The sequence below is a fragment of the Amblyomma mixtum genome, chromosome 1, assembly GCF_055824585.1.
Source record: "Amblyomma mixtum isolate Tamu chromosome 1, ASM5582458v1, whole genome shotgun sequence".
NCBI classification, from domain to species: Eukaryota; Metazoa; Arthropoda; class Arachnida; order Ixodida; family Ixodidae; genus Amblyomma; species Amblyomma mixtum.
This window is the reverse complement of record NC_143012.1, coordinates 24,401,380-24,417,575: the sequence shown is the minus strand read 5'-3', so window position 1 is coordinate 24,417,575 and position 16,196 is coordinate 24,401,380. Positions and strand designations below refer to the sequence as shown.

The 16,196-nt window shown below is 46.7% G+C and overlaps 1 protein-coding gene across 1 annotated transcript in view; it reads left to right on the top strand.

Annotated features, from left to right (window-relative positions):
• LOC149365764 (vitellogenin-6-like) overlaps positions 1–16,196 on the top strand; it is a 58,617-nt gene that overhangs the window by 21,370 nt on the left and 21,051 nt on the right. The window contains exons 15-19 of the mRNA XM_089545899.1: positions 2,142–2,416; positions 3,625–3,745; positions 6,058–6,277; positions 9,258–9,561; positions 15,757–15,966. Of these exons, the coding sequence (XP_089402025.1) occupies positions 2,142–2,416; positions 3,625–3,745; positions 6,058–6,277; positions 9,258–9,561; positions 15,757–15,966 (1,130 nt within the window). The remainder of the gene's footprint in view (positions 1–2,141; positions 2,417–3,624; positions 3,746–6,057; positions 6,278–9,257; positions 9,562–15,756; positions 15,967–16,196) is intronic.

Genomic DNA, 16,196 nt, shown 5'->3' with positions numbered 1-16,196 from the left:
CTGCTGTCTAATAGTAGAGCTATAAGCTTCGTTTGACGAACACGTGATCCGGAGACTTTTGTCCCCGACTGTACGCACGCATAGCCTCTCTGTGACCTGAAGGTTTCTAACCAAGGCTGTACAGGCGGCCAAATCTTTAGCTAGCGTGCGTGACGACCGCGTTTTCCGTGCTCCTGCAGCTTATGACGGCGCAAACTTGCTAAGATGTCAAATTTAAGCAGAGACTTACTAAATTCCTGCTTAATATTGAGCTTTCTCCAAGTTTGCTTCGTCACAAAGTGCAGGAGCGCCGAAAAAGCGGCCGTCACGCACGATAGCTAAAGATTTCGCCGGCGGTACGTTAGGCTGGGGCTGTAAATGCCGCAAAGCGTTACATGCACCTTGGAAGGAATCAAACACAATTGTGAAGGAGTTCGGCGCCCACAGAAGACTCCCGGGAAGAAAATGTGTCGTCGGAAGCTAAATTCGTTGATTGGCTGGTTTTAATTGTGGCATCACCAGACCGGGGCATTCCTATTGGCTGGAGAAAAGTGACGCCACCACACCGAAAGTGAAAGGCATCAACAGTTGGTAATGCTGCCTCATTACAACACAATGGAATTAGGTGTCCGCATTAATATTTATTGCTTTTTCCATTGCCAACAAGCGACGATGACGGCCGTATTACCTAGAGCGCATGACCTGAGGTGGCGCATGCTCCCACCTTATAGTCCTCATGCATGTCACAGCTGAGGCGAATTTGTGTCCGTATATTCTGTGGACTCTTTTCACAGTTCGTTATTTTCATTCCTTGTTGACACCAGAGCCGGCGAATGACGTTGCTTGTTAGGCTCCCATTTATGACATGAGAAGCACATCTACGAGTAGCAGAAATGCTATTCGACCAGGTGGTCGAAATTTCCGGAGCCCTTCACTACGGCGTCCCTCATAGCCTGAGTCGCTTTGGGACGTTAAACCCCAATGAACCAAACCGAATGGCAGAAATGCAAAAGAATGAATCAGAAAAAGAATCCTCTCAGAATACTGCCCTTTGATAGCGTCCTTTATGGCCAGGGGATAAAGTAGCCGAGCTACCAGTTATTGCGCACTATACCAACGCTGTGTACCCGGACTTTAGACTGTTTAAAAATAGGCTTTTTTGAGTTAAAAGAGCGCTTTTTTTCGTCTTACCTTGTCAGCGGTATAGTACATCAGAATACAGGCATACAGAACAGAATACAGGTTTTAATTATCGAGAAGCATGTAGCCCACCGTTAGTAATATCCATATCAATTTTTAGAATTTCGAAAACGACGTTACGCTCGCCGCTGTGGACCAACACATTTTGACTATTTCAACGAGTTACATGCACTGAAGAGGTTGCTTTGCCTGCAAGCTTCTCGAAAGTGCGTGTATTTTAGAGCGATGTAGCCAAAATTTGCCGGGCCACAGCGCCGAGGGTAAACGCGTTTTCGAAATTCTAAAACTTGATTTGGTTTGGTTTGGTTTGGTTTGGTTTGGTTTATGGGGTTTAACGTCCCAAAGTGACTCAGGCTATGAGAGACGCCGTAGTGGAGGGCTCCGGAAATTTTGACCACCTGGGGTTCTTTAACGTGCACTGACATCGCACAGTACACGGGCCTCTAGAATTTCTCCTCGAAAGAAATTCGACCGCCGCGGCAGGGATCGAACCCGCGTCTTTCGGGTCATCAGCCGAGCACCGTAACCACTGAGCCACCATGAGCCACCATATGAATATTAATTACGATGGGCTACATGCCTCTCAATAATTAAGGAGCATAATCGTAATAGTTAACAAGTTAACTGTTCAATATTTGTTAACCAGCCTGCTAGTTATCACGTCTTAGCACGTTTTCTAAGGTCTACTAGTTAGCACGTCTTCCAGTTAGCACGTCTTCTGAGATACCACACCACTGACAATGCTATGCCTAAAGAAAGCTCTCTTCTAACTCAAAAAGCTTATTTTTAAAAATTGTGTAAAATCTTAGGTGAAACACTTTGTATAAGCATACACTGTCACAATTAACGAAAAAGTGGCGTACTGCGCTTACAAACTGATAAGAATTAATTCCCCAATGATATTTCTTTGGCGATTTTCTACACGTCTGAGAAGCTGATTTCCTGTATTCTCGCCTTCGCAGCCAAGTACGACTTCGGCGGCATGACCCTGTGGGGCATGATCCGTTCTCGAGACAGCTACCTGCCTCGTAACCTGTACGTGAGCATGTTGGACTACCAGGCAGGCCACACGCATCACACGTTGGCCTTCTCGTTCGAGAGCTGGGGAATGGACAAGCTGTTTAACATGCTGGTCGGCCCGCAGCCCGGATCCACGAAGAGCATCTGGAATTTCGCAGGCCGCCGCCGGTTCCCGCGGGACGCCTCTGCGGAGGAGCGGAAAAACATCGACGACGCTGTGAGCGCCTTCTACCGCTCTTCACAAACTCAGCAAGCAACGCTGTGGCATAGAAATAGGATTTAGAGAGGGAGGGACGAGTATTACGTTTGGCTGCATTGCCAAACCTATTCGGATACAACTCGAGAACGAAGTGGATTTTCCCCAACAAAGGACTCCCCTTCCAGCCAATGGCGTCGGCCCATTCTCATGGACCTGCTAGCGTGACAGTGCAAGCAGCGTCGCGACAATTCAGTGAGGGGACGGTCTCCGACCATGGAAGGAGGGGACTATCCTCTTTCATCTGCCACTCCCTGCATTGAGCAGGATGCGTTGTTGGGCAAGTTAGTTCATATTGCATTAGAAAGAGGGGATGCGCACATGGAACAATCACAAGAAAGAAGACGGGACGGGCGCAAACTAGCAACTGAGGTTTATTCAAGGAATCGACATTTATACATAAGCATGTCAGCACTGGCAACAAAGGGCATCAAAGGCAGATAGGGCGGATAAAAAAACGCACGTTGAATAAACCTCAGTTGCTAATTTGCGCCCGTCCCGTCTTCTTTCTTGTGATTGTTCCATGTGCGCAATCCAACTTTCTAATATTCCCTGCATTGTCACGCTTACAGGCTCATGAGAATCGTCCGACACTGTTGGCTGAAAAGGGGGTCCTTTGACGGTGAAAAGCCGCTTCGTTCTTTAGTTGTATCCGATAGTAGACTTTCAAGGCCATAGCGCTCCCTACGTGACGTCACGAAGTGGAGGCGGGTCCGCGTCTCCCGCATTTGGCGAGCGTTGTTTTTCTGAATGCGAACTCAAGATCATCGTATGGCTCGGCCACGGATGAATCCGTGAGCGCAGCTTTCACGGTAGTCCGCTTTCCTTATCACTTGCCTCTCCATTGTGAAGCCTGTCAACCCTAACCTCCGCCTGCCACGGCTGTCTTCATACAATACCAGGCATGATAATACCGCTCATGACGAACATAACGTACCGATTTCCCCTGCAACCACCGGGAAGAAAAGGGTCGGCGACAACAGCCGGGGGATGCAGGAGAGTTGCAAGTGACGGTAGTGGTTGTAGTGGTACAGTTTATGCCCCAGGTTGCAAAGCAATAGCACAAAGAAACAGAAGGTTCTCGCATAACCTTTTTTTTTTCCAAGCTGTCCTATTGTCCGGACGTTGCGAGGCAAGTGCCATGCATGCTTGTTTTCCGTTCTGCGCAGCTGCCTATCGCCGATCGGGAATACGACCGGATTTACGCTCACGCCACCATGACTGTCTTTGGCAAGACCGTGGACACCATGGACATTGACGAGGCCATCGTCGGAGCACTCCAGGCCAAAGGTAGGCCGAAAAGTGGCGGAGCCACACTTTAAATATCAATACGGCTACATGCGAGTAAAAAAGGGAGTAAGCGCACTCCCTTTTACAACAGGATGTGCGATAGAAGACAGCTTACTCTGTTGTTACGTTTTTCTGTTTAGAGTGCAAGAGACTCCTCATGGCAGCTGGAACGCACACTGAAAGCGACTAATAGGACAAGTTGAAGTTTACCTGTATCGATTGGTTACCGCGTTATAATGACAGAGAAGCTAATTTCACGGAAAACGAGGCTTTTTACTTATACACCAATAATTTATATGCAATTTATACGCCAGAACATGCGATGTCAATGTCTGATATGCGAGCTCCTTATCACAAAGGAATACGGATGGAGTGTCATACACATCTGCTTCCTGATAAGTGAGTCTTTTCAGCTTCGATTATTTCTGTTGTTATTCTATTTTTGCTTCTTCCTATCACAACACATTCCTTTCAAGAAATGTTGGCTACACAGTCATTCGCTTCCAAATGTTTATCACGTAGTCATTTCTGTCCTTGACGTAATGGTCACGAAAGGAATGTCGAGAGAAAAATTATTGCATTTTTAAATTTTAAATTCAGATTTCTCCGGAATAACTGCGTCCGGTGCTGCCTGACAAACGTCAACAGGCGCGCCAAAGAACGCGCCATCTGTCTGGACCCGTATCAGGCTCTGTTTCGCACAGTATCCTGGCGGGAGTGCCGAGCGAGGAGAGAGCACATGACACGGGAGCTTGTAAGCCTAAATGTGTGCGCTCCTCAGTTCCGTGGCTAATTGCGTTTGGCGTGTGTACAGGGCCAGAATCTCTTACGGTGCAATGGCAATAAGAATCACTGCTTTAAAGTTCTACAAATCCCTATGGCAATTGCTAACGGCGGGCTAAAACACTTCAGTTACAATGAACCGTTTAACGGCTATAGTTAAGAACTAGCCGTCGCGGTGGCTCAGTGGTTATGGCGCTCGGCTGCTGACGCGGGTTCGATTCCGGCCGTGGCGGTCGCATTTCGATGACGGCGAAATGCTAGTGGATCATGTACTGTGGAATGTGAGTGTGCGTTGAAAAACCCCAGGTGGTCAAAATTTCCGGAGCCACTCCCCACGGCGTCCATTATAGCCTGATTTACTTTCGGACGTTAAGCATCCATAAACCATATACCAAACCTAGTAAATAACTTATAAACTAATGCGTTTGAGTTAGCCAGCTTGGTATTTGAAGTGCCTTAGACTGGCTTCCGATGACCAGCAACGATTGAAATCTTATGCCAAAGAAAACTTCCTTCAACAAAACCTGTTGCCTTATTGAAATCTTCGGTGCAGCGCCCTGTATAAACGCCAGATTGGAATTGAAGAGTTCTCACTAAAATAAAAAGAGGCTTGCTCTTGTCAAGGCCTACGGTAGTCGTAGACTCTTCCGCTTATATCTTGACCTGCTCTACAGGGGAACATAAATGTACTCTACCTGTAGGGTACTGCTGCCCCATTGGCCCCACTCACTGAGTTCACAATAAGGGGAAACAAAAAAGGACGACAACATTGGGCCGTATTGACATGGAAGAGCCCTCCAGCATATCCTAGTCATTTTTTGCACTGCCACAATATCAAAGCAGAACCAACTTGGGAGACCAGCCACTGCCGCGGACTGGCCCTCCATAATGGATGACCAACCACCACTCACTTTTACTAGGTCTGGTTTTTTCTGATTGGTCCAGGGAGGTCGCGTGGCCTTATGACGTCACCACTACCTGCCCACCGGGTTGTTAGCGACTTCTAGACAGAAAATAGAAATAAAAAATGAGAAAAAAAATTTGATATATGCAAATGTCACAGCATAGCTGATACCTTCCACTGCAGCTAGCAGTCCGAATATGGCGGCCGATGGACCGACAACTCCAAAGAAATTGACACTAACACACACGAAAATTGCAAGAGAAGCTTTGTCAAAAGTAAAATGCAATGCTATAGTATTCTACTCTTATGGGGACGCTTACGTCCCTATAGTTTTTTCCTTCGAGCCAATGATATCCAACCTCAAGTGAGGAGGAGGAAATGTGCTGTGCTGAAATTACAGTCGGTAATCTGATAGGCAAAAGGATGGATACCAAGGAGAGAGAAGCGTCGTCGAGAGTTCTAGTCAGGTGGGGTGGTGAGGAGTCCGCTGAAATGGGATGCAGCACGTGTCATGAGCAGTTTAAGGTCGCTTCGAGACTCGTTTGCCATGTTTAGCGTATTTTACATGCCTTGTAATGATAATTTCGGTATCCTGAGTAAATTCAGGGCCAGTATCATCTCGCAGTGTCATCAGGCGCGGCGCCCGACAAAGCTCCGGCTACCGAGCACCGCCACAAGTTCTTCTTGCTGCCCCAAGACTGGACGTTCGTGATGCCGACCGAGTTGGGCGTGCCGCTCTTCTTCGATCACAAGGAGGTCAACTTCGTCTACTCGAAGCGCCACAAGGTCGGCCTCACGCACGGGGACAATGCGGAGATCAACGTTGACATCAAGCGACACTACCTGTGAGTTTCGGTTTTCCTGTTTCTTAGGTCTTCCCTTGGCCGCCGCAGGCAAACAAAACCTGCGAGTGTTTCCGGTGTAAAGAGTGTTTCGGGTATATATCCTGCAGGGCTCAATGTCGGCAGCAAAAAATTTTTTGTTAGCTTATCTGCAAGGGGTGTGTGAATATTCCAATTTTCCAATAGCCAATCGAATATCTTCCTGTTGGATTCACTGAACGAACAGTTAATGTCGAAAATAATTCAAAAGGAATCGAACGTGCTCCTAAGTTTTCGTCATAGAGACATCTTTATCATACCGTGTACCGTGTTACCGTTGCCGAAGTAGCGGAGACCGCGTGCCGTCAGTGCGCAGTTCACCTTGAGGGCACCAGATGACGCCAGGTACCCGGAAGCTGCGCGCGCACCTGTCGCAGCAGGACGAATCAGCGCGTGCGGACTTGCGGTGGGTCGGCTCCCGGTACTCCGGTAGCAGTAACGGTAATGGCAACACTTTGCATGTGAGGCATACTGACTTCGTGTTTTGTGCCCGCTAGGGAAGATAAGTGTTACGCAATTCGACATCATCACTTATAGCGCCGCCACTAGCTGCTTCGCTGTTTAGTATTCAATTTGTACATTCAATTCAATTCAACTTCAATTCAATTTGTACGAATATCCACGCAAGTACCCAATAATCACGTGAATATCTCATTCGTATTCGATTCGGTTTCTGAAAAGCACTATTAGCGCACGTCTGTTATCCGCACCCAGTACACTGTCGGCACCTGGTACAAAGAATGTATTAAGCGTATCCAAAACGATCCTTTTAGCACGTGGACGTGTTGACTGAAAATGATGCCAGAACACATCTTTCCTCTCATTGCCTAGTCGTAATAAGGGAGTAATTACTCCCTTGGGTGGATGCCAATGAGTAATTACTCCCTTATTACAAATTTACTCCACCTTGGGGGATTCCCCTAGAACATTTGACTAACACTGTTTCCACTTCGAGTTATTGATCAATTCGCTCTCGCCCTACCATAAGCTTGCCGTCCCGGTTAGCTCAGTTGGTAGAGCGACTGCTCCGGTGAAGCGGTGGTCCCGGGTTCGAACCCCGGACCAGGACGAATTTTTCTTTAACTACGAAGTTTCTGAGAATGCTGTATAGCTTTCCTTTGTAGCCGTATGGCTGCGCTTGGGTGGATGCCATTGAGTAATTACTCCCTTATTACAAATTTACTCCACTTTGGGGGATTCCATTAAAACATTTGATTGCCTAGTCGATACTAAAGGACAAGGATAAATCGACCTCGCGAAGCTCCCAGTGCATACTAAAGACCTATACTGGGCGGTATTGAAAATAAAAATGCAGCCCGCACCTGCAGATAGTCCACCAAACCGAAGATCTTAACTTTTAACATGTAACAGCCCTCGTGCGCATGCGCAGTTCACCTTGAGGGCGCATGCCGTAGTTTACGGTATTAGATCACGAACTACTCACTCCTACCAAGCTGAAGGAACACAAAATGAGGGCCGTTATGAGCTTCAAACCTAACAGGGCCCGAAAAATACACTCCGCAGCTATAAGGTCAGCTGCAGTCGTGGCGATTGGTTCAAAAGAAAAAGACTTTTGGTAAATTTTGACTAATTTTAACGCTTTAGAGCTGAAGGCCTCGTTGAGAGGAAAATCCGGTGTCGGCGTCGGCGTTGTGAGCGAAAAATCATGGGCGTGGCTCTGGCATGTGGTCCACAGAGCGGAACATAGGAAGCCGCTGGGCCACCTAGGTCACATGACCCTGTGGCGTCATCATAGCCTGCCGACCGCTGTGAGCACCTGCCATCGCAGGGCACTACTGCACCAGGAGCTCTATAAGATTCCCAGGGACCCATGAATGTAAAGTAGAGAATGGCCTTCTGCATATGTGGCAGTTAACCCATTATGCTATCGCGTCATACCCTTAAGGCGGAGCTCAAGTGTCCTCTGCAATTTTTGACAACCAAAAACATCTACCAAGCAGCGAGTGCAATTAATTCATGGATACATTGTTTAATTTGGGGAAAAAATGGTTTTGAAGAAAGGGAATGACGCAGTAACTGTCTCGCATATCTCGGTGGACATCCGATCTGCGCTGTAAGAGTAGGGTTAAAAGTTGGAGCTGCCATCGCACAGCACACGGGCGCCTTTTACGTTTCGCCTCCATCGAAACGCGGCCGCCACTGTCGGGTTCGAACCCGGGAACTCCGGCTCAGTAGACGAGCGCCTTAACCACTGAGCCACCGCGGCGGGTAATGTTTAATTTTGTGACGGCGTATTTTTGGTTAACGCGCCTCAGTCTTAAAAAAAGTACATTGCGAGTACCTTACCATCGTATCGCATAACCAGGTAGGCTTCCTGTCCAGTACATGTGAGGGTTGCAAGACCGCCGGTCTCATTCGTCCATTGCTACATAACTTATAGCGGCTTATGGTTCGGAGCCCGAGTAGTCTTCACTTGAAACGCAGTGGAACTTAAGCCGCAGTAAGATATGCATAAATGATAGAACACGTGCAATGGGGCTGCTGTGACATACCTTCCCGCGGTCGCCCGGGTCGCCCGTGGGATCTGAGAACTATGCCAGGGTTATGCATCATGAATGAGTGCACTAGAGAAGAAACCCGATTTTTCTTTTAAAGACAACACCAAAAACCAGACCAAAACATGCTTATCATTTATGTGCCTTGAAAGAGAACTATGTGCGCCAACAAAGAAGGGACAAAGAAAGCTTGCCAGACATACACGATGCAGTGTACGTCTTGCTTCTTTTTTAACGTCCTAACGTCTTTCGCGCATCCATTTCGTGTTGCAGCACTACCAACTACTCTTTCTAAAGCGCACCTGGAAGCGTTCTAAGCGTCGCTTTTATTGCCCTAGCATAAGCTAAGCTCCAAGTTGTTGTTGTTGTTGTTGTCCTCTTCGCTTTCACAGAGGCGCTCTCTTCTTTCTTCTCTGTAACTGAAACAGGCTCGAGACTCACTCGTACCAGGTTGTAGGCCTCGCGCTGGACTTCACCAAGTCCGTAACCGGCACCGGCTACGAAGCCAAGACCGTCATCTCGTGGCCACTCGACCTCAAAGCCACTCTGGCGCCCCTCCAAGGCAAGCTGAGCCTGCACCGTCCTCTGCACCTACCCTGCAACGCTGTGAAACACCACTTCAACCCTTACACCTTTCACGTACCCTACGACATGGCCTCAAGGAGCGTCAACGAAATCCAGGAGAGTGCGATGTTGAAGAAGCCACTCTACCATCCCGAGGAACTCCTACACGTAAGTCCTAGAGCATCAGCCCAATGAGTCACAAGATTTTTATTTTATTTATGTACATACTGCAGACCATGGTTAGGTCCAAGCAGGAAGGGCAGGTGCACAAAATGCAAAATTATAGCAACAAAAATACAACAATACAGCAAAGATAATGTAGTAAAACAACAATACAGCAATGCAAGACAAAGCAGAAAAAATACATAATGCGCAATATCAAAGATGGCTGAGGAACGCGTCTGATTTTCAGGGTTGATTAGGTTCGATTAATGAGTTCCAGTCGGATATGGTGCGTGGGAAAAAGGAAAACTTGAACGAGTTAGTCCGGGCAAAATGTGGTTTTAAAAGAGCTTTGTGATAGTGTCGTGTATTCCGTGTTGGCATTGGGGAAAGATAAGCAGAAGGGTCAAGTCTGAGTTTATTGTTAAGAAGTAATGAAAGAAAATCTAAACGAAAATTTCGTCTTTTTACCTGTAGTTCTTCAATACCGTTAGCATGCATCAAGTCTGAGGGGGAGTCAGTGGGTAGATATTTTGAATATATGAATCTAATTGCTTTCCTTTGAATGTTCTCGAGCTTTCTTATGTTAGACTTAGTATACGGGTCACAAATTATGCGGGTCCCAAGATCTTTCCATAGAGCGGGTAACAGAGATTGCCAGCTGTGGGGTTATTTATCCTATTACACATACTGAACACGAGGAAAGTATACAACAGCTTTATCTTACCGGTATTATCCTATGGGACGTAAACCTTGAGGCTAACGAAAAGGGTTCAACTTAAATTGAGGACAGCGCACCGAGCTATGGAAAAGAAAGTGATAGGTGTAACGCAAATGGACAAGAAGGGAGCGGAGTTGGAAATGAGACAAACGCGAGTTAATGAAAACTTAGTTGCAATCAAGAAGTGGGCATGAGCGAGCATGTAATGCGAAGTCGAAGTAACCATAGGCTCTGTAACGGCAACAAAGAGGATTTTGAAGGTGCACTGAAGAGGATTCTGAACTTGTCTTTTTGCCGCGGGAACTCGATCTACACGTTCCTAGTATTCTTAGAAACTGCAACTTATTGCCCTGTATGGCCGATTCACCTAATTAAATCGAATTAACGTCCGGCTCCCGCCATTTTTTTTAATTGTGCCTCGTACGATGAGCGGAGTCGACCAACGCGTGAAGTTCCTTTCAGACAGCTCCGTGGAGGCTTTGCTTTCGCTTTATTTTGTTTTTTAGTTTTCCATGAATAAATAGTTTCATTCGCGGATAATATAGCCGCAAAATAAGCCCGCAGAAATAAAAATACGCCCGGACTATTTGCTACTACGGACTACTACGTATTACTCCGCCGATGGCAGAGCGGCAAGCCGCCACGGGACTGGGTGAAAGGCACTCCACTCGTTGGTCGACTCCGCCCACCGTACGAGGCAGAATTCAAAAAAAAAGGGCGGGAGCCGGACGTTATTTCGATTTAATTAGGGAAATTGGCCACACAGGGCAATAAGTCGCAGTTTCTAAGAATGCTAGGAACGTGTAGATCGAGTTCCCGTGGCAAAAAGACAAGTTCAGATTCCTCTTCAGTGCGCAAGCGTGGCAGAGGGCATCAGAGGATCAGGTGGGTAGGCTAGATTAGAATGCTTGCGGGGATAGGGTGGCCGCATCTGGCACAGGACAGGGTTAGTTTAAGAGGTACGGAACAGGTGTTTGTCCTGCACTGGAATGATGACATACTAAATAAAGCAGCACCAAAGTTGCAGACAAACACATGCAAAACGCTTGGAGCAACTGCTGTAGAGATACAAAGAAGCCCTCTTAGCCTTGAGATTGTTGATGCTGTTATCTATCGAACGCACCTCCACCTTTTCCTGTTTTGTTTCGTCTTCCAAATCTTTCAAGCTCACCTTGACAACATTTATAGCCTATTTTCCCACCCTCGAGATTTTTTGTGCAATGTCAGGGCAGGCATGCAATGCATGGTTTTAAATACATAAGTGGCCCCTACTATTACTCAGGTGAGCTTGGACCTGGGCAGTTTTTCAGGTGAAGTCTCCTGGGATGCTTAACGGGACAGTCTGAGGCTGGATACAAGTACAAAAATATTGGAACATTCTTGTAGATCTTATCCTATGATGACAACAGCTGGAGTGCAGCTTGCAGTTTTGTCAGGAATTTATATTTTAAACTGGCACAGAAAGTCAGGCTGGAACCGATGGCTGCGTCGTGCTGTACTATAACTTATCGACTAGCTCTCGAAATTATCGCAGGTATTCGGGCGACGGTGCCTGTAGTTTACATACTGCACTTTATGAACAGAACCGAGCGCGATATATATTGTTATTTTTGTTTTTCTTTCCAAGAAACTTCAGACACCTGAATTTTTTTTCACTTGTGACTGCATCACTGGAGGACGCAGACAGGACATGTCAGGCTGTCAGCAAGGGGAACGACAACGAGAAGGTTTATTCATGGGTCACTTATACAGGGTGTCCACGCTAACTTTAGCCAAGGGTTAAAAAATAAAATATTTGAGGTAGGCCAGGGAAACCACTTGCATACATCTATCAACCGGCTTGCGCATCATAGGCAATTTTTTGTTTTGCAATTAATTAGCATTTAAGATACTTTTACTAAATTCGTAAACATTGACTTTAGGCAGAAAACGCGAATAGCAAAGTTAGAGAGAACCTTGAGAAACCCCCATTCCATTTGTTTGCGGTAAGAAAACCTCACGTGTATCGTTTTTCCGAGCTCCAAAGAAAGCCCGCGAAATACAAAAAAATCCCGTGACTAGCGCATTCGCGCGCCACGATTGTGCTGCTGTCAACCGTGGCTTGAGTGAACGAAATCAGTTGCTGGCAAGGCGCGACGGCCTCAGTGCGCCGGCAGGCCGATATGTCAACGGTGGTTGCGGCCCCTGCGCGAGCTAGTCTGCAAGCGTGACTGTGCAAGTTGCAGTGAACGCGCCGGGCATTGTGAGCTATGACATGGATGGCCAAAGGTAACAAACACAAATTCGACCAGTTTTGTTCGCCACTGAGAGGCAAAAGAAGATAAGTAAAATACCTGCCTATCTTCTCTGCCTCTCAGTGGCGAATAAAACTGCTCGCATTTGTGTTTGTCACCTTTGGCCATTCCATAGCTCACAACTTGCATCTGACAGATATGAACCGTATTATTTCAATTAATAGTATTAAGGCGAAAGCCTTTAATGTCTCATCGTTGTAAGCAGCAGTTGTCGACAGAAATGTCACGCTTTTCAGTTGGTCGAAACGGTCGTGACGTCACAGTGCGCCAATTTCAAACGGGGCCAATTGTACTTTGGCTAGGCGGCTATAGCCCTCGCCCTAGCACATACCCAAGGGAGCATCATCCTCAGCGATTCCAAAATGGGTATCAATAATTTCGCTAAAGGGCGAATTACAAACACCTCCCTTAGAATCCTTAACGCAACCAAATTCTCACCAAATTATTCCGAATTGATATGGGTCCCAGCCCATTCGGGGAATCCGGGGAACGAGGCAGCCCACAATAAAGCCCGAGGTTTCGTCGACCGGGCAGTGGATGAGTCTGGCTCCCTGAATTTCACGAAGGACTCCATGATCACATATCATGATCTCACCAATCATTTTAAATTAGAGAGGAGAATTTTCCCCCCTCCAGACAAAAGACTTACTAAAGAACAAGAGGTTACGTGGCGTCGTCTACAGACGAGATCGATACGCACCCCATCACTCCTCGCGCACATTTATCCAGATCTTTACAACCCAAACTGCAAACACTGTGGCCAACGTGCTACCTACGATCACATCCTGTGGGACTGCAAAATAGAGCCACCTCCGGGTGATCTAGTTACAGCTCCTTCTCTCGAGCGGTGGGAGACCGTGCTGGCTAGCTCTGACCCCAGAACGCAAGTTTTGGCGGTGGAGTGGGCTGACAAAGTCGTCGAGGGCTATGTACTCTCGACCACTTTACGCGACCTCTTGCCAAGCTCTTCCCGGCGAATAAAATGTTTTACAATCAATCTAGTAACCATGCCACCAATTGATGGGATCCTATAGTGATGCTCCAAGAAAGTGGGACTGAGCTTAGTTAATTGCTTAATTACCCAATTAGCGTAATTAACTTTTCTAGTCAGGTCATATAAATAAATAAAACCGAGTAGGAAATTGGTCGAGCTCGGGAATCGAACCCCGGTCTTCGCAGTGCGAGACGAGCATGCTATCCACTCCGCCATGCCAGCTCGATGGTTTGGAATGAACAAAGGCGCGTCTAGTGAGTACGGTGTCTTCGCTCCCTGCCATCCTCCTCTCTTCCCTTCCGGCGAGGTTTAGGTGTCCACCGAGATATGAGATACAGATAGATTTCCTTTCCTCAAAAACCAATTTACCGACGAGCGAGGCGTAGAACCGAATGGGCGATGGCGTTCTATGGACTCCCTAGCAGCGTTGCAAGACGCTGTCGCGTTCCACTCTTAGAGGCGAAGCTTAACATCTTAACCACACATCAGTGACCACACTTTAGGTCAAAAAAGTGCACCCCCCCCCCCCTGAATTTTGACGGGTGTCCACCGAGATATGTGAGACAGTTACTGCGTAATTTACTTTCCTCAAATACAATTTTCATTTTCTTCATTACGGGCCATCTTTGTCTTTCTTCTTTCACTCCCACTTCCTCCCTTCCTCTACGGTGCGGTTCAGGTGTCCACCGAGATGACAGAGAATTACTGCGCCATTTCCTTTCCTCAAAAAGCCTTGCGTTCAAACGGCAAGGCATCGCGCCGAACGGGTGGTGGCGTTCCGTGGCAGCGCTACAACACGCTGTCGCGTTCCACTCCTAAAGGCGAAGCTTAAGCGTCATTAATTAGCAGTTAATTAGTATTCAGGCATTAATCAGTGATTAACCATTAATCAGTCATTTGTCATCACTTAGTAATTAGTACTCAATTACATGGGACGCCACCAGTGCCACAGAAGCAGCCCAAAGTGGTGCGGAAAACGCTTTCGCCTCTACGCACTTTAGACAGTCAAAGTGCCCCTGAATTTTTTTGAAGACGACCTCAGTGCTATCAAATATGGCTTTAGTAAAGCCTGTGCATCTCGATTAATTGCACGGCCATTATTTCTGTTGCATGCCACCTAGGTGACACGGCAATCGTCGTGTCCATATAGCTGCATGAATTCCCTCAACTGACTATATTTTGTGTGCTTGATGCAAGGATTCGCCGACACCGACTGCCATTAAAAACTAGACACCCATATGGAAAAATTCGGTTTAAAATTTTTCTGCTGTACTCCTCAGTGCCAAAGCTAGTTGTTCGTTTATTTGGGCGAAGGGCTTTCGATTGCAAAAAAAAAAAAAATCCGTTAAAAGCCTGCAGTTGAAAATCTAGCAAACATCGCCGTATGTGTGTTATGCCGGATTTTTCGATAAGATTTAACGTGCACGTTAACCTTTTTGTCCGGACCGTTGCATCTATGTATGCCAAAGTGCAGCCTCTGATCAAAGACTGTTCTACTTCTAGGGAATTTTTTCAGGCGTCAATACTGTCACTTTATGATCGAAGAAATCAGTGGATATGTGAGTAACTTTCTGACTCGAGGTCTAGGCAGTTGGTGCGGTAGCAAGTTGTTCTGGCCGCGACCTTGTTTCTCGTTTAAGTGAGAGTCTAACTCAGTACCTATATTTATGAGAGAAATGAGGAAGCTTCGAGCTACATAGCGAATGTTGCCTCGCAAATATTTCTTTATACAGTTCATGGACTTTTGTCTATATGTCTACAAACTTTCTATAGACTAGTCATTAGACAATGAAGGTCCTATGCTCATAGACTCGTCTTTAGACAATAAAAATTCTAAACACAGTATGTAGAAAATCTATAGATTTATGGCCATGTATTCTAAGTAGACTTTGCCTATAGGCTATGATATAATTTTATCTTGCCTTAGTTCTATAGTTTGTATGAATTGTGCTTTGTTTACTTTTTTCTTGTTATCAACTGCCCTTCCCCTCTAAAATGTACTTTGTACCCTGAGGGTATCACAAATAAATAAATAATTTTATGATAGAGAAAAGGAAATATCTGTAGAAAGCCAATAAAGTCTATAAGAAGTCTATAGGAAGTATATATACCGTTTTGTAAGGATTGTGCTCTGTGCAATTTTCTTTCGCCCGCTGCTTGACCTAACAGTGCATGTTCGACGCCGCACGCAGTTCGACCGCAACTACTTCGGCGACATTTTCGGCTTCTCCCTGAACGTCAAGGGCCACCTCCTCAAGAAGGCTTTGCAGAACGGCCTGCACGAGTTCTTCAAGGAAATGACGTGGCGGGACCGCTTCTACTACGTCGCTATCAACCCTCACTGGCACCCGCGTGACGTCAGCATCTACATCCTACCCGCTGCTGAGAATCCCACCAAGGAGGTAAGTTCCGGAGTTGGAGTCTCCCCTTGATGTCTTCAGTTGATTTGTAGAGAAAAGGGGTCAGAAACACCCGCTGCGGCAGCGCAGCACTGGTATCTTGCACTCATACTACGCGACGAAATTCCACTTTGTCTCAATCGTGAAGCCGTTCCCTCAATTGCCCCGTCACCGGTACGACGCAGTTCCTCGTCAGGAGAGAAGGTGCCATAGTCATTTTGGCCTCGTAAACA